Raw genomic sequence first — 19,537 nt, 5'->3', positions numbered from 1 at the left:
CCCGGGTTCACGCCATTCTCCTGCCTCAGCCTCCCGAGTAGCTGGGACTACAGGCGCCCGCCACCTCGCCCGGCTAGTTTTTGTATTTTTAGTAGAGACGGGGTTTCACCGTGTTAGCCAGGATGGTCTCGATCTGCTGACCTCGTGATCCGCCCGTCTCGGCCTCCCAAAGTGCTGGGATTACAGGCTTGAGCCACCGCGCCCGGCCTATTATTGGCTTCTTAAAATACAATTTGAATGTCAAGTGTTAGTGTAATTTTGTATGTGACTCAGATCTTTCACACATTTGGAAAACTTTACATAGTATGTTAGAAGGTATGGGCTTTTAGTAGATTTATCTGTAGATTTCTTCTTAATTTTTTACTTTCAAAAAAATAAAGACAGGATTTTGTCCTGTTGCCAAGGCTGATCTGGAACACCTGACGTCATGCAATCCACCCGCCTAGTCCTCCCGGAGTGTTAGGACTACGGGCGTGAGCCACCGTCCCAGCCGAAAGCATGTGTAGATTTGAGATCAATTATTTGAACTCCATATTAAAAATAATACATATAACCTTCACATCATGTGTTTAATTTGATTCATTATACAAAAAAATCCCTTAAGATATTTTTAAGCATAAAAGGTTAATGTCATACTATCAGAAATATGCTCTTCTGCATAATTCTATGTTAATATAATTATATGTTAATATAAAACTTTTTTCCGTATGTGTGTATAATATAGTATAATACATAGTATATATAGCATATAGTACATATATAGTATAATGTAGTACATACAGTATATAGTACTTGTATATATAATATGTAGTACATACGGTATATAGTACATATATATAATATATACATATACATATATATATTTTTTGAGATGGAGTTTCGCTCTTGTCACCCAGGCTGGAGTGCAATGGCATGATCTCAGCTCACTGCAACCTCCACCTCCTGGGTTCAGGCAATTCTCCTACCTCAGCCTCCTTAGTATCTGGGACTACAGGCATGTGTCACTATGCCTGGCTAATTTTTTTGTATTTTTAGTAGAGATGGGGTTTCACCGTTTTGGCCAGTCTGATCTCGAACTCCTTGCCTCGGGTGATCTGCCCGCCTCAGCCTCCCAAAGTGCTAGGATTACAGGTGTGAGCCACTGCGCCCAACCTTCATTTATATTTTTACCGTTTGGAAATAGCCACAAATCTCTCTTCCTCCATTTCGCAGGTTGGAAGTTAAATGACTAAAACAAAATGACTTTAGTTTTTATCTAGCAGGGAGATAGCTTAACTCAATTACTGATGTGCCCTTGTAAGTTTAGGCTGTAAGGAAAACTGAATCCAAATAATGGACTTAGGCTGGGTGCGGTGGCTCACGCCTATAATCCCAGCACTTTGGGAGGCTGAGGCATACAGATTTCGTGGGCTCGGGAGTTCGAGACCAGCCTGAGCAACATGGCGAAACCCCATCTCTACAAAATGTACAAACGTTAGCTTGTGCAGTGTCAGGGGCGTGTAATCCTAGCTGCTCTGGAGGCTGATGTGGGAGGATCACTTAAGCCCAGGAGGTGGAGGCTGCAGTGAGTTATGATCATGCCACTGCACTGGGTGACAGAGGGAGACCCTGTGATACACACACACGTGCACACACACACACTCACCCTGGACTTAGAAAAAATTCCAGGATACTTGTGAGATATTGTCAGTAATCTTTAGTTTGATGGTTAACATTTCTTCTAATATCTAAGTAGGGATAATAAGTCAAAATTTAGTGAGTACCTTCTCTGTGCCAAACTCTAAGCAATTTACTTATATTGACTTACATAATTCTCACAACAGTGCTCTGATTTAGTGCTGTTAGCCCAATTAAACCCCCATGTTACTGTCTGCTTGCATTTGCTGCTCTATTAGCCTGAAGTTGTATTTTAAAGAAAATGAAAATAACTTTTAGCCTAAAGATATTTTCGCCTGGGCACGGTGGCTTATGCCTGTAATCCCAGCACTTAGGGAGGCCGAGGCGGGCAGATCACAAGGTCAGGAGATTGAGACCATCCTGGCTAATACAGTGAAACCCCATCTCTACTAAAAACATACAAAAAATTAGCCGGGTGTGGTGGTGGGCGCCTGTAGTTGCAGCTGCTCAGGAGGCTGAGGCAGGAAAAGCGTGAACCCAGGAGGCAGAGCTTGCAGTGAACTGAGATCAGCGCCACTGCACTACAGCCTGAGCAACAGAGTGAGACTTATTCTCAAAAAACAAAAAACAAAAATCTCAATTGTAGTTTATCTACAAGCTTTACATGAATGTTTTTGTGTTAACTACTAGTTGGGGTCAGCCATTACTGTGTGCTTGCTCCATTCTCCATCATAGGATGATTGATATTTTCTTTTTATTGTCATGAGCAAAGTGGAAAGTATTTCTGATTTTCCATAAACTGAGTCATTTGTCCAATAGAAACCTAAAATTAATTGCGCTTTTCCGTGCTTGGGCTTGACCTGGTCATGGTTGTGTTGAAGTTTTTTTTTCTAAATTACTTGTAGCTTTTCCCCAAAAAAATCTTTTGATTTTCAGATTATTTCTTTAAAACAAAACAAATACTTGATTCTTAACACTTTTGCAATATTTTATGTTCTATAAAATTAAGTTTTTGTGATGTGTTAATCATCTACCTTAGAAATAGTCTGTCAGCTAATTTGGTGAGAAACTGGTCAGTGCTAGAGATAGGGTGATAGGGGCTTTTGCATATCTGTGAAATAAATGATGGTTTTTTTTTGTTTGTTTTTGTTTTTTTAACAGAATCTCACCCTGGCTGGAGTGCAGTGGCATGATCTCAGCTCATTGCAACCTCCACCTTACAGGTTCAAGGGATTCTCATGCTTCAAGCCTCAAGCCTGGGATTACAGGCGTCCGCCATCATGCATGGCTAATTTTTGTGTTTTTAGTAGAGATGGGGTTTCACCATGTTGGCCAGGCTGGTCTTGAACTCCTGACCTCAGATGATTCACCCTCCTCAGCCTCCCAAAGTGCTGGGATTACAGGCGTGAGCCACCACACCTGGCCTCATTTCTTTTTTTTTTAGTAAGTTCTCTTGGAAAGGATGATAACATGTCCAAAGTCATTCATCTATTAAGATGGTATGAGTTGGGATTCAAATTCAGGCAATTCGTTTTAAACTGTAAACACTACTTAGTAATGACAAAGTGTTTGGGAATTTTGTAATATATATAGTTTTAGCATGGTTATAGAAAGCCTGGGTAGTTTTAAAATTTTCTCATTATTGGGTCTATCTTTGTGGAAGGGGAAGCTATGATAATGCTATCTCAACTGTAGGCTCAGTTCCTGTTAGGGGAGCTTATATGCTCATCTAAAAATCACAGAAGGGAATTTCTAAATGGAAGTACTTGTGGCCTTCATGTTACAGAGCAGATCTGTCTAGGTAAGTACTGTATGCCCTTCCCTTCCAAAACTGAGTAAACTTGGCACTCATCCTAACTTGCTTTAGAGGAAAAGGGATGTCCCACTAAGCTTCTGGGCCCATTTCTTGGATTGCATCCTTGTCCAGCAGGTTTCTGCTGGCAAAATTGGTTGGAAGAACACATCCCTTTTGTTTTTTGTTTTTTCTGGTTTTTTTTGAGACAGTTTCGCTCTTGTCACCCAGGCTGGAGTGCAATGGCACAATCTCGGCTCACTGCAACCTCCGCCTCCCAGGTTCAAGTGATTCTCCTGCCTCAGCCTTATGAATAGCTGGAATTACAGGTGCCTGCCACCACGCCTGGTGAATTTTTATGTTTTTAGTAGAAATAGGGTTTCACCATGTTGGCCAGGCTGCTCTCGAACTCCTGCTGACCTCAGGTGAGCCACCACGCCCTGCCCTTTTTTTTTTTTTTTATTAATTTTTATTTTTAAGAGCTCTGTTGCCCATGCTGTAGTGCAGTGGCAGGATCATAGCTCACTGTAACCTCAAACTCCTGGGCTCAGTTGATCTTCCTGCCTAGCTGGGATTACAGGTGCCCACCACTGCGCCCGGGTAATTTAAAAAAAAATTTTTTTTTTTGTAAGAGATGGAAGGGGGTGGGTCTTTGTCACCCAGGATAGTGTTGAACTCTTGGGCTCAGGCGTGAGCCACTGTGCCCGGCCCAGCTTTTGAATTTTTTGAGAGGTTCTCACTGTGTTGCCCAGCATGGTCTCAAACTCCAGGTCTGAAGTGATCCTTCCCACCTGGCTGCCTAAAATACTAGGATTACCGCGCACCTGGCCCGTGCTTTTCTTTAATGAAGATAGGTTACCTTATTTTCTCTCAGTTTCTATGATAGCCATGTACCTGCAAAGTTCCATCTTCCATTTCAGATAATTTTGTTTTTATTTTTAATTATTTCAGTGTATGCCGTGTCTGTTGACTTGAAGTAAGGATAATAATTTCATACCTTATTTGTCCTCTCCCTTTGTGATCAAATCATTATACTGCTTTTCTCTCTTCAACTTTTATTTTAAATTCCGGGATACATGTGCAGGTTTGTTACATAGGTAAATGTGTGCCATGGTGGTTTGCTGCACAGGTCAACCCATCACCTAGGTATTAAGCCCAGCATCCATTAGCTATTCTTCCTGATACCCCCTCTCCCTCTGCCCTACTGTACTACTTTTCAGCATTATGATTTTTACCACATCCACCTGCCAGTTTTACAATTGATAAATGTAAGACTGGGGAACAAAGTGAGGCCCCCATCTCTACAAAATAAACATTTTAAAATTAGCCAAGTGTGGTGGTAAACACCTGTAGTTCTGGCTGCTTGGGGCTGAGGCAAGAGGATTGCTTGAGCCCAGAGGTTGAGGCTACAGTGAGCTGTGACTGAGCCACTGTACTCCAGCCTGACTGATGAAGAAAGACCCTGTATCAGGAAAAATATATGTATGTGTGTGTGTGTGTATTTATATGTATGTATATATATATAAATACATAGAGAGCCCCCTGGGCACAGTGGCCCACACCTGTAATCCCAGCACTTTGGGAAGCCAAACTGGGGGAGGAGGATTGCTCAAGGCCAGAAGTTAGAGACCAGCCTGGGCAACATAGCAAGACCCTGTCTCCACAAAAAGTTGGAAAATTAGCCAGTCACATGGCACATACTTGTAGTCTCAGCTACTCAGGAGGCTGAAGCCAGAGAATTGCTTGAGACCAGGAGTTTGAGGCTGCCATGAACTATGGTCGTGCTACTGCATTCCAGGTTGGGTGACAGAGTAAGACCCTATTTCTAAAAACAAATTTTTAAAAGAAAGAAATGTAAGGAAGTTGGAATTCCTCCACACACTGAAGAGTGTCTTTGGCCGTAATTATATTTGTGCTCTTTATTATGAATTACTTGCCAAGGCATCCAGAATAGTGTGCTTACATTGAGTTTTTACCTTGAATTTTATAAAGTATTATTTACATTTCAAAATAGTTTTATCTGTTCTCTGACTCACATCTTACAGAGTTAAACAGGTTAAATTCTCACTGATACTTAAGGCATGAAGAAAATGAGACATGGAGAAATGTTTTTGTTCGAGGCAGCACTGCTAGCGAATGGTGAAACTGGGATTCTGTGCTGTTTCTGCCACTTGATAGAACTCCATGTTCGTTGTAGGTGGGTCTGCCTCTACCCCTACTATAATTAGAAAAGGAGGTCAGAACACATAGGGTGGAAAAACTTTTGGCGGTGAGGGCTGTGAGAGAAATGAAAAGTTAAGTCAGTAGTATAGAATCTTGTATATGCCAAGCATTCTGTATATTTACCAAGAAGAGCTCAGTTTCGGTACAAGGGGAAGTATTTAACTTTGAAAAGTGTTTGTTTATTTAGAGATAAGGTCTTGCTCTGTCACCCAGGCTGGAGTGCAGTGCCACAATCATAGCTCACTGGAGCCTCAAACTCTTAGACTCAAGTGATCCTCCTGCCTTAGCCTCCCAAGTAGCTGGGACTATAGGCACATGCCACCACACGCAGTTGATTTATTTTTAAATTTTTTGAGGGGAGGTGGGATCTTACTGTGTTGCCCAGACTAGTCTTGAATTTCCGGCCTCAAGCAATCCTGCCTCGCCCTCCTGAGTAGCCAGGATTATAGCTGTGAGCTACCACACCTGGCCCATTTTAGTTTTTAAATGCCATTGTGTAATGAGGCATTTAAATTTTTTTCCAAAAAAATCAGGAAAAAAGGACTTGGAGCATATGCCTGTTAGAGGTTTAAAGCATACTTTAGTCTCCCACCTACATAAGATTTTGGACCCCACTGACTTCATTTTTTTGAGGTGGGGTCTCACTCTGTTGCCCATGCTGGAGTGCAGTGATCAGGGCTTACTGCAGTCTTAACCACCAGGCTCCAGTAAGCCTCTTACCTCAGCGTCCCTAGTAGCTGGGACCACAGGTGTACACCACCATGCCTGGCTAATTTTTTTCTACTATTTTTGTAGAGACGGGGTCACCTTATGTTGCCCAGCCTGGCATTAACTCATTTTTGATGGTGCTTTCTCTCTACTAATGAAGCATAGTACATGAGTCCCTGCCTTAAGCTTTGAATATTGATGAGGACAATATACTCTAGAAGCTGTTGGGTTGAGCTGCTTACTTAAGAGTGACAATGGTGTAGCTGTTCATTCTGAAATCCTTCAGTATTTATCCAAATCAGGGCTGTGGCGAAGACCAAACAAAGTTACTTAAACCCAAACCCAAACACTCCCATATTACTTTCCTGCTACCTGAGTCTAATTGGTTGATAGTGAAGATAAAACCATAAAAATTACAGGAATTGTCTGTACTATCTCATTTCTTCAGTGACAGGAAGTAAATCTTCTAAACAAGTGAATTTTCCAGATGAATAAAAACTGTTTACCAGAAGGTGTTTTTGGGTTTTTTTGTTTTTAAATTTTAGAGACAGGGTCTCGGTCTTTCACCGAGGCTGGAGTGCAGTGGCGCGATCATAGCTCATTGCAGCATCAATATTCTGGGTTCAAGCAGTCCTCCTGCCTCAGCTTCCCAAGTAGCTGGTACTACAGGCACTTACCACCATGCCCGGCTAATTTTTGCATTTTTTGTAGAGACAGGGTTTGCCATGTTGCCCAGGCTGGTCTTGAGTTGGTCTCCAATTCTTGGCCTCGAGTGATCACCCACCTCAGCTTTCCAAAGTGCTGGGATTACAGTAATGAGCCACCATGCCTGACCTACCATAAGTTTTAAAAGTCAGTAATTTTTTTATGGAATGTTGACTAAATGTGTACTAGAATTTTTTTCCTAAACAGTAAATGAATATATTGGTTAACCTCTTATTCATAATGTGTTTATGGGTCATTATTAATACTCGTTTTCCTGCTGTACAACAGTACAGCGTTACCAGTGAAGATTGTATGATGGTGCCCTAAAAATACAAATATTGAGCCCGGGTGCGGTGGCTCACGCCTGTAATCCCAAGCACTTTGGGAGGCCAAGACAGGTGGATCACGAGGTCAGGAGATCGAGAACATCTTGGCCAATATGGTGAAACCCCGTCTCTACTAAAAATAGAAAAATTAGCCTGGTGTGGTGGTGCACACCTGTAGTCCCAGCTACTCTGGAGGCTGAGTCAGGAGAATTGCTTGAACCTGTGAGGCGTAGTTAGCAGTGAGCTGAGATCATGCCACTGCACTCCAGCCTGGGTGACAAGAGTGAAACTCCGTCTCAAAAACAAAAAAAAAGTATTGAGTGCTGGTTATGTATTATATATTGGGACAGGCACTTTAATAAAAAATTTCAGTTAATGCTCGTGGCAGCCCTGTGAGGTAGGTATTTTTTTTTTTAACTATAAATCTTGCTGTATTAACTTGCACCCAGCAAGAAATCTATAATTTTTATGCAAAATCTTTCCTTTTAAAAATATTTGCTGAGTTCTCTCTAATGTAGACTTTGTTAGAAGGATACCTTACTCTGTACTACCAGCCATCATTACCTCTAATCCCCAGAGTGTAGTGTTGTGTTGTGTTTTGGTGGGGGTTGGCAACACCCTACAAGAAAGGCCCTCACATTTCATTTTAGAGGAGGAACCAAGATGTGAAGCAGGGAGTGTCACCCAGGTTGGAGTGCAGTGGTGCAATTTCGGCTCACTGCAACTTCTGTCACCCAGGTTGGAGTGCAGTGGTGCAAACTCGGCTCACTCCCGGGTTCAAGCGATTCTCCTGCCTCAGCCTCCCGAGTAGCTGGGATTACAGGCACATGCCACTGTGCCCAGATAATTTTTGTATTTTTAGTAAAGATGGGGTTTCACCATGTTGGCCAGGATAATCTTGAACTCCTGACCTCGTGATCCTCCTGCCTCAGCCTTCATTATATTTTTTCTTACTATTGGTCAGTTTCTACCTGCAGTTGTCTTGGTGATGTTCTGAGCGGCATTTCTCTTTTTGACATTGTTTTCCCATTTCCTAATTGTAAACACCTTATCAGTATATTTGGGACGTCAGTTAATGTCAGGATACATAGATCTCATTTAAAAGTAGCATAGTATTCCACTGTACTTATTCACACGGTATCTTCTTGGTGGCACAGTGTAGCGTTCCTCGAACTTTTTTTCTCAGGATGCCTTTAGACTCTTTTTTTATTTGTTTTGTTTTCATTTTTATTTTTTATTTTGTTTTTTTCAGGCAGGGTCTTACTCTGTCACACAGGCTGAAGTGCAGTGGTGTGGTCAGAGCTCACTGCAGCCTCAACCTACTGACCTCAAGCAATCCTCCCATGCAATGGGAACTATGGGCCTGCACCACCATGCCTGGCAATTTTTTTTTTTTTTGGAGAGATGGAGGTCTCAGCTGGAGGTGGTGGCTCATACCTGTAATCCCAGCACTTTGGGAGGCCAAGGTGGGTGGATGAGGTCAAGAGATCGAGACCATCCTGGCCAACATGGTGAAACTCCGTCTCTACTAAAAAAAAAAAATACAAAAATTAGCCGGGCTTAAGTGACCCTCCCGTAGCAGACTCCCAAGTACCTGGGGTCATTGGCCTTTGCCACCACACCCAGCTAGATCTCCTTTATACCCTGTTTAAATTTTGGAGGATTCTGCCCCAAAGTTCATTTGAATGGTTTTATCGATTATTTACCATATTAGAAATAAAACAGACAGAGCTTTTCGGAAAAAATCACTTAAAATAATGTTTAATGTTTAAAAATAAAAATAATGTTTAAAAATGATATTTTAACATAGCATGTTAACAAAATAACATTAAGGAAAAAATAACTTTTCTAAAATAAGAGTTTAATGAGAAGAGTATTTTTTTTTTTTTTTTTGAGACACAGTCTCACTGTGCAGTGGCACAATCTCGGCTCACTGCAACCTCTGCCTCCCGGGTTCAAGCAGTTCTCCTGCTTCAGCCTCCCAAGTAGCTGGAATTACAGACATGGGCCACCACACCTGGCTAATTTTTGTATTTTTAGTAGAGACGGGGTTTCACCATGTTGGCCAGGCTTATCTCGAATTCCTGACCTCAAGTGATTCGCCTGCCTCAGCCTCCTGAAGTGCTGGGATTACAGGTGTGAGCCACCATGCCTGGCCTGTTTTTACGAATTGCAACATCTGGCCTAATTTTTAAAAAACCAGGAAGATTCTCATCTGCTTCTGCATTGAATCTTTGGCAGTATCAGTGTAGACTCAGAGAATTAATGGTGGAAAAGGCGTATAACCTTATATCATTTTGAAAATAATTTTGACTTTGCAGGCCCCATAGTGTCCCCAAATCACATTTTGAGAATGGTTGGTATAGATTGTTTTTAGTGTGTTGCCATTACAGACTCTGCTAATGAAATCTTTATCCATATACCTTGGCACTTACCCGAGGGTGTAGGGTAATTTCCTAGAAGAAGAATGGTTGGCCCAAAGAGTAGTATGTGTTTAAAAGTTGGATAGGTGAAGATGATTCAATTTTCAGTCTTTGTACTGCTAAGTGAGTATTTAGGACTTATGTTTTTGAGAAAGTCCAAGTGCATATATCAATTAGTAGACATGAGAATTTGTTAGGAATGATAGCTTCCACAGTGACAGATGTAATTAGAAATACTGATGCATTCCGCTCGGCTTGAGCACTCCTGATTTTCATTTTTCTCTGTATTGCCTTTCTCATAGTTCAGGTTGGAAGTGGGGAGATCTTTCTCAAGTCTCAGTATTGGAGTTTTCTTGAATTGGAGTGTAGGATTTCCTTTCCTTGGTCTTTGTTACAATGTCTTTCTCAGATGTGTGGGAAAAGGTATTGTGTGTGTGTGTGTAAGTAAAAGATTCCTCTTGGGAGATAAGGGAATCTGTTTCACTGGAGACAGGATAGATGTGTTTCTCAAATGAGTTGGGGTGAATGGGGTCTGTCTTGAGTGTGTGCTTCAGTTACTGAGTTCCACTAGACGTAACTGTTACCAGAAACGTGTTGTTCTTAGAACCTTCTCTGCCTCCCCTTAATGTTGCTGAGATCTTCTGCTAAGGATCATCATTTCTCCCCTGTCATCGCTGCTACCATGTTATTTAATAAATCCCTCTCCTAAAGTTGAACTCTATACCCCATGCATACCCATACATTAGTAGTATAGAATTACTGTGCCTAATACTGTAGCTATAGCAACAAAATACAAACAAACTTGTTGGGGGGAAGGATTGTGTTAATTGATATTAACACTGAACTGGATCTTTTATTTTATAGTTGATTGGTGTAGTGTATAACTTGGCTCAATAAAACCTATTAGATGATGGAGGGAAACCTGATAGACTAGGAGTAAATACAGTATTGTGTCTTTTATTTATTGTCTTACTGAGCCCTCAAGTTAAAAGACTGTTTCCCATGTTCTAGCATCTACAGCCTACTTATCTCTTTGGGAATATGGTATTGGGAATCAGAGCTGGACTTCCTAGACCAAAACCATGTGATATGATTGAAAAGAGAGTTTCAGGGGATACTTTCCTCTAATATCCTGAATGGTCCAGAAAAACATTTCCCAACCCCAGAAACTTCTAGTGTGTCCTTGTTTTAGCCAGAACTTTGGAAGGGAATACGTCAAATCTTCCCCTCCCCTTTCTAATTATCCTGATCCTGTAAACACTACTAAGAGAGTTTTGAAGAAAATATAAAAGAGACTGGTACTTGAGAAATAATTGCTATTAGGTATTAGGTGACTGACAATGTCATACCACCGCGCTGCCATGTTTTTTGTTTTAGTGACTGTAAAAGTCAGGCGTGTGTTTCTTGAAAGCACAACTTGAATAACAACCTCAATCCCCTGTGCTATGTGTTTTTGACTTCTTAAACTTAGAAAAATCTTTTGAATTGCAGTATAATCCATCAGAAAGGTACACAAATCATAAGTATTCAGTTTGATGAATTTTCAAAAAATAACCAGTACACCATTGAAGAAACAACATAACCAGTACTCTAGAAGTCTGCTTCATGTTCCTCCCCGGTCACGGTCCTACCCAGAGAAAACTGCTAGCCTAATGATAGGTTAATTTTGCCACATTGTTCGTAGTATCCATTGTATGAATATTTATACTTTATAGTTTACCTTTTTGTGTGTGTTTGTTTTGTTTTGTTTTTTTTTTTTTGAGACTGGGTCTTGCTCTGTTGCCTAGGCTGGAGTTCAGTGGCATAATCTCAGCTCACTGCAACCTGCATTTCCTAGGTTTAAGCAATCCCCCTACCTCTGCCTCCTGAGCAGCTGGGATTAAAGGCGTGCGCTGCCACACTTGGCTAATTTTTAAAATTTTTTTGTAGAGACAAGGTCTCACTATATTGCCTAGGCTGCACATTACCTGTTTTTTTGGTTTTTTAAAACGGCATTTGTATACTATACAAATCACCCATTCAAAGTATACAATTCATTGTTTTTTAATATAATCACAGGTTTGCAACCATCACCACAATCTAATTTTAGAACATTTTGTGTCCTCTGAAAAAAATCATGTGCCCATTAGCAATCACTACCCACTTTCACTTCCTCCCAGCTCTAAACAACCACTAATCTGTTTTCCGTCCCTAAATTTACCTGTCTGGACTGGGAACGGTGGCTCACGCCTGTAATCCCAGCACTTTGGGAGGCCGAGGCAGGCATATCACTTGAGGTCAGAAGTTTGAGACCAGCCTGGCCAACATGGTAAAACCCAGTCTCTACTAAAAATACAAAAATTAGTCGGGCGTGGTGGTCCATGGCTGTAGTCCCAGCTATTCAGGTGGCTGAGGCAGGAGAATTGCTTGAACCCGGGAGGCAGAGGCTGCAGTGAGCTCAGATCACACCACTGCACTCCAGCCTGGGCGACAGAGTGAGACTCCGTTATATATATGTGTGTGTGTGTATATATGTGTGTGTGTATATATATATGTGTGTGTGTGTATATATATATATATATGTAACTTTACCTGTCTGGACATGTGGTATTTTGTGATGGGCTTCTTTAATTTCATATGTTTTCAAGGTTTATACATATTGTAATGTGTTAGGTTTTCATTACTCTGTGTAGCTGAGTATGTGCCACATTGAATTTATCTGTTCATTTTTTGTTGTTGTAAATAACCTTGCTGTGAATATAAATGTACATGTTTTTGTCTGGGCATGTATTCATTTATCTTGCATATATACCGAGGAGGGAAATTGCAAGGTAACTCTGCTTAACTTTTTGAGGAACTGTCAAACTTTTCCAAAATCGATGCCTCATTTTATATTCCCAGAAGCGATGTATGAAGCTTCCCATTTCTCTACAGCCTTGTCACCACTTGTTATTGTCTTGTCTTTGATCGTAGACATTCTAGTGGGTACTTAATGGTATCTCATTTGTGGTTTTGGTTTTTGTTTTCATTTGAGGCAGAGTCTCTGTCGCCCAGGCTGGAGTGCAGTGGTGTAATCCCAGCTCACTGCAACCTCCGCCTCTGAGGTTAAAGTGATTCTCCTGCCTCAGCCTCCCGAGTAGCTGGGTTTAAATACTTGCACAACCATGCCCAGCTAATTTTTTGTGTGTCTTTAGTAGAGACGGGGTTTCACCATGTTGGCCAGGCTGGTCTCGAACTCCTGACCTCAAGTGACCCACCTGCCCGCCAAGGCGGGCGGATCATCTGAGGTCGGGAGTTCAAAACCAGCCTGACCAATATGGAGAAACCCTGTCTCTACTAAAAATACAAAATTAGCCGGGCATGGTGGCACTTGCCTGTAATCCCAGCTACTCAGGAGGCTGAGGCAGGACAATCGCTTGAACCCAGGAGGCAGAAGTTGTGGTGAGCCGGGATCGCACCATTGCACTCCAGCCTGGGTAACAAGAGTGAAACTTCGTCTCAAAAAAAAAAAAGTAATATTGATCCATAATGTACTGTGTATACTTTATTATTTCCATGGAGAATAATAGAATGCCATTTTTATTCTAGTAATTAAAATAATGAAAGACTACAAAGATAGTTGGAGATGTTTATACTTTTTTTTAAATTTTATATTAAAAATATATAGGATGGGGTCTCACTGTTGAGACCAGGCTAGCCTCAAGCAGTCCTCCCATCTTGGCCTCTCAAAGTGCTAGGATTACAGGCATGAGCCACTGCACCTTCCCTTTGTTTTTTGAGACAGGATCTCTTATCACCCAGTCTAGAGTGTAGTGATACAATCATGGCTCACTGTAGTCTTGAGATCCTGGGCTCAGGCAATCTTCTTGCCTGTCTCTTGAGTAGCTAGAACTATAGGCATGCACCACCACCTCATCCAGCTAATTTTTTTTTTTTTTTTTTTTTTTTTGAGGCAGAGTCTCTGTTGACCAGGATGGATTGCAGTGATGCAATCTCAGCTCACTGCAACCATGCCTGGCTAATTTTTGTACTTTTAGTATGGATGGGATTTAACCATGTTGGCCAGGCTGTTCTCAAACTCGTGACCTCAAGTGATCTGCCCACCTCAGCCTTTCAAAATGCTGGGATTACAGGCGTGAGCCACCGAGCCCGGCCTACTTTTTCTTATTTTTATTTTATTTTATTGTTATTTTATTTTTGCAGAGGCAAGGTTCCGCTTTATTGGCCAAATTGTTCTCAAACTCCTGGCCTCAGGCAATCTTCCCACCTTAGCTTCCCAAAGTGCTAGGTTATAGGCATGAGCCACCATACCTGGCCACCTGCTGCTTTTTCTTGTTATGGATGAAATCTTGAAAATTGAGCATAAAGAGAATTGAAGGGGCACTGGAAAATGTGTTTTGATTAATCTGGCAAAAGTTGGAAATAGAGGAAGAAGATTAAAACAGTATTTTCTCTAAAACGTGAGAATGCTTATCTGAGCCTCCTAAGCCAAAACCAGTTTTTGTAAAGAAAGAAAACTCAAAGAAATGGGGTTTGTAGGGAATACAGGTGTAAAAAATAATAATATGGAGAATGTTTAGTTACCTTAAGTACTCAAAGGATAAGAAAAAGATTTTGGATTAATTAGGTCACCTGTCCTAGACATAGTGGGAGGATTGGTGTGAAGTGGAAAGCTGTTTATGTGCATAGGACATACACAAATTGAGTTATCAGAGCTTGGTTAATTTACTATGTTCAGTATTATTTGGTACTGTTCTGAGCACACAGTAGTGAATGGTCAGTAAATCATTAATATTGGACAGTATCGTAAAACAAATGAATTTTGATGAAAAAGCAAACTAAATTTAGAAATGTTAAGAGCACTCTTAGCCATTTAGCCACTATTTGGAATGGGTAAAGCAATTGTTAAGTGTAATACGAGAAGAAATGAAAGCTCCGTATGAGAGATGGTTGCAGAGAAAACTGCTTTTTCTCAAATATTTTTGGGCCAGAGTTTGTCTTCAGGTAGTACTTGCAGGTATAAACTAGAACTGGTTGATAAGAGAAGAGGGGTATGGGAAGTCATACAATATATCAGAGATTTTAACCCAGATCATCTGACTTCACACTGTGCTGCTTGATTACCTTCTGCTGTCCATAAATTGGTAGATTTCTATTGTTACCCAGTCCTTACTCGGCAGATTAACCAAGCATGGTAGCTGGCCCCTGTAATCCCAGCTACCCAGAAGGTGGAGGTTGCAGTGAGCTGAGATCACACAACTGCAACAGAGCCGAGACCCTGTCTCAGAAAAACATTTCTTAGGTTACAAGTTACTGTAATTAAACTTACATTGTTTTAAAAATAATTTTTCTAGGCCAGGCGCAATGGCTTACGCCTGTAATCCCAGCACTTTGGGAGGCTGAGGTGGGCGGATCACAAGGTCAAGAGATTGAGACCATCCTGGCCAACATGGTGAAACCGGGTCTCTACTGAAAATACAAAAATTAGCTGGGCGTGGTGGCGCATGCCTGTAGTCCCAGCTTCTCAGGAGGCTGAGGCAGGAGAATCAAACCTGGCAGGCGGAGGTAGCAGTGAGCCGAGATCATGCCACTGCACTCCAGCCAAGGCAACAGAGTGAGACGCCGTCTCAAATAATAATAGTTTTTCTATAACTGAAGTTGAGTGTGCATCAAATCTTCAAAAAAGGAAATATGGCCAGGCACAGTGGCTTCACCTGCAGTGCCAGCACTTTGGGAGGAGGGGGCAGTGGGAGGATCACTTGAGCCCAGGAGTTGGAGACCAGCATAGGCAACGTAGCGAGACTCTATCTCTACAAAAAACGAAAAAAATTTAAAAAATATTTTTTGAGGCCAAGCGCAGTGGCTCACAGGTGTAATGCCAGCACCTTGGGAGGCCAAGGCTGGTGGATCACCTGAGGTCAGGAGTTCGAGACCAGCCTGACTAACATGGTGAAACCCCATCTCTACTAAAAATACAAAACATTAGCCTGGTGTGATGGCACACACCTGTAATCCCAGCTCCTTGGAAGGGTGAGGCAGGAGAATCGCTTGAGCATCGGAGGCGGAGGTTGCAGTGAGCTGAGATCGCTCTACTGCACTCCAGTCTGGGTGACAGAGGGAAGGCTTATCTCAAAAACAAAAAAAAAAATTTAAGGAAATACGTATGTATGTAAGGGAATATAATTTTGCTGTTTTATAGTAACATAATGGAATGTCTTTTTCTATTTCCTAGGTTCTCTACTTTTAGAGTCCAAAATAAATCCTAACACCGCATACCAGAAACAACAGGTACAATTTTGAAGATGTTATGTTCTATCTTGCATATTTTCCTTTTGAGTAAATGAAAGTTTATAATCTGATTGCTTATAGTGAAAAATTTAGAACAGATTACAACAGTTTGCCAGTGAAATTCTAAAATAGGATTTCTGCCAGTTCCTATAGTGTTTAACACAATAATTTTAAATTTAAAAAGCTTGCCACAAGTTAAAATGGAGTTTGTGTTCCACCTATTATAGCAACTGAGCCCTAAAATTTCCTTGTTTTACCTTAATAAAAGGTGACCATTGATGTGATAAGCTGCTACTAACACAGTTAATTGTGAAAATTCCTTCTTTTGCTGTTGTAGATGATAATGCAGAAAGAACATTAGTATCTCCCTCTACAGCAGTACTGTGTAGATAGGACTCTGTCATATGAATCTGATTATCTGATTTCTTTTACAGATTCCTGAATAGTCTTATGATATTACAGTTTTGAAGATAACTGTACTTAACAGTACAGTGTACTCAAAATACACTGTTTCTTAAGCCTTTCTAATATGCAATGAAATATCAGAAAGTAAATCTTTCACTTAGTATCAACTAGTGCTGTTATTAAATGGTATTCATTCAGTACACACGTGCCTGCGCTTCATGTCCACCCACACACATACAAGATGAGTGCTCTATATAGCCAATGAAGTCAAGATCAGTTCTCTCATTGCCCAGAAGATGCAGATACAAAATAGTTAATTTAAAAGAAAGAAGATTACCAGCTTGTTCATAAAGTGCTTTGCTTCATCATTGATCTTGAAAATACTAGAAATAAGTTGGAATTGTTTTTATTTTTCCCATTAGGTGATGTGTAAAGGTCGTGACTTGTTTGACGTCACCCAAATAGTGGATAGGAATGCTGGTATCAACTCCTAAATATCTTTAGTAGTGATTTATTTGTCCACCAAACATTCATACAATATATTTTCTTGATAATTTGATAGTCTGATACAATACTGTGTTGCATTTAGTGTTCTTAAGAAAACTTAAGTTTGATGGAAAAATTGAGAGCCTGGAATCTTTGGTTTTGATCTTCCATACTTAAATACATTAAATTCCTATTTTGAAGTTGTATTCAGCTGAAGAGTAAAAGCACATTTTAAGAAAAAGGAAAGATTGAAACTTTTGAGAATTAGTGAACAAATTCATGTGTCTCAGCCTATAGGTTGTTGGGTGATAAGCAAGATAATTTGGAGAAAAGTTGCTGTAATATTTGGAATCTTCAAGGAAAACAAGAGCAGTTTCTAAAATTTTATAAACTTGCTAGATTTGTCAAATGGGTAATTAAGAGCATATGTCTGGCTATACCCTGACTTAAGCATCAGCCTCCAAATGATTCTGAATATACATTACAGCAGAATGTGTTATTGGCTTTATGCTTATCCTAGTAGTCTTTATTGAGCTGATAGTCTTAAGTATTTATCAGAGTTTTAGAAGCCATCTAATTTGGGCAAGTTATTCCCCACACCCCCAAGATGATTGTTATTTTCCCCCAACTTTGTTTTCATCACTAAGAAGTAGTACCAACTGGGCACGGTGGCTCATGCCTGTAATCCCATCACTTTGGGAGGCCGAGGTGGACAGGTCACAAGGTCAGGGGATCGAGACCATCCTGGCTAACACAGTGAAACCCCGTCTCTACTAAAAATGCAAAAAAAATTAGCCGGGCATGGTGGCGGGCACCTGTAGTACCAGCTACTTGGGAGGCTGAGGCAGGAGAATGGCGGGAACCTGGGAGGCAGAGCTTGCAGTGAGCCTAGATGGTGCCACTGCACTCCCGCCTGGGTGACAGAGCAAGACTCCAACTCAAAAAAAAGTAGTATCTATATTATGACTAGTTTTCATAACAGGATGTATCTTTCCCATCCTGATCATGAGGAAACTGAGGCTCAGAAAGGTTACCTAACTTTCTAAGCATCACCTGCTACATAGATGGTGGTATTAGAATTTATACTGTGGTCTCTGTACCTCCTAAATTTAGTATTTTCATTCCATGCTATTTTGAGGGAAAATAACGTAATTTAATTTTGTCTTACATGGAGACTTACAATAAATGCTCAGTATCTATTGAGCAGATAACCTTGTAAAGTATTTAGGCTGCCAGAATTATAGATTAACTGCAAATTCTTCTACCTGTTGTTCTGTTCTGGTGAATTATAAAGGTAAACTAAAAATGAAACCTTACTAATTTTTGGCATGTTGATCTTAGAATGTTAATAGTTTTGAGCCTGAACTGCTACTCAGTCTGGATCAGATTGCCTGCCTGGGGTCTGTGATAGCTGGAAGTCCTTTAAGATAGTGTAAAAAGGGGAGTTTGAGGTATTTTCCAAAATTCTGAATAAAAATTATAGACTTAGTAATACTGCACAACCAAATCAGATTCTCATTTATTTATTTCTGACTGGCAGCACTTTAGTCCAGCGAGACTACTGGTCTCTTGATTGACAGTTGTATAAATGACTGAACAGAGTTAATATGCAGTTTAGCAGATAAATTTTTCATTTTTATTCTTTTAGAGGTGGGGTCTTGATATGTTGCCCAGGCTGGAGTACTGGTTCACAGGTGTGATCTTAGTGCACTGCGGCTTCCAACTCCTGGCCTCAAGCACTCCTCCCTCCTCAGCCTCCTAACTAGCTGGGACTACAGGTATACACCATTGTGCCTCGCTTAGACACATTTTTAAACATGGAATCCATTTGTGTTATATTGAGAAGTGTTCTTGGCTAGAAGTGGTGGCTCACACTTGTAATACTAGCACTTTTAGAGCCCAGGAGTTTGAGACCACCCTGGGCAACATGGCATAACTCCTCCTCTACAGAAAATATAAACATTGGGCATGGTGGCACATGCCTGTAGTTCCAGCTACTTGGGAGGCTGAGGTGGAAGGACCACCTGAGCCCAGGGAAGTAGAGGCTGCAGTGAGCCATTATGGTGCCACTACACTGCAGCCTGAGTGATGGAGACACCATCTCAAAAAAAAAAAAAAAAAAAACAGAAGTCCTTGCTAATGAGAAAGGTTAGAAACCGCTGCAGTAGAATCATAGGTCCTTAAAAGTACCTTAAGCTAGTCCTGTTTCCTCCTCAATACAGGAACCATTGTCATCCCGATGGATGCCCAGTCAGCTTTTGCATGTCTGTTTTTGGTTACTTACTAGTAAGACTGAATTATTTTTTTCTTTATACCATACTCCAATCCGTCTAACTTTACTCTTCTAAATTCTCTTTGTACCAGCTTGAAAAAACACCGAGTGGCATAGCCCTTCAGATTTGGAAGTTAGCCATTAACTGTGACTCTCCCTAGTACCATTCAATTTCTTGTATGAGATGATTTATAGACAGCAGTCAGTGAGAGGGCCCTTTTTTGAAATGGTTGATTGCTATCAAAGAGTATGTATATTTATTTATTGCCAGTAAGATTTGAAAGGAATTTTTTTTTTTTTTTTTTTTTTTTTT

General features: G+C 40.8%; 1 protein-coding gene across 2 annotated transcripts in view; it reads left to right on the top strand.

Annotated features, from left to right (window-relative positions):
* PPP4R3A (protein phosphatase 4 regulatory subunit 3A) overlaps positions 1-19,537 on the top strand; it is a 51,998-nt gene that overhangs the window by 2,815 nt on the left and 29,646 nt on the right. For both annotated transcript variants that reach the window (XM_017857962.1, XM_017857961.1), the window contains exon 2: positions 16,006-16,061. In XM_017857962.1, coding sequence (XP_017713451.1) covers positions 16,006-16,061 — 56 coding nt within the window. The remainder of the gene's footprint in view (positions 1-16,005; positions 16,062-19,537) is intronic.

The sequence above is a fragment of the Rhinopithecus bieti genome, unplaced genomic scaffold (genome assembly GCF_001698545.2).
Source record: "Rhinopithecus bieti isolate Rb0 unplaced genomic scaffold, ASM169854v2 scaffold_41913, whole genome shotgun sequence".
In the NCBI taxonomy this organism is placed as follows: Eukaryota; Metazoa; Chordata; class Mammalia; order Primates; family Cercopithecidae; genus Rhinopithecus; species Rhinopithecus bieti.
The sequence above is the reverse complement of the archived record's forward strand: the minus strand, read 5'-3'. Positions and strand labels throughout refer to the sequence as shown.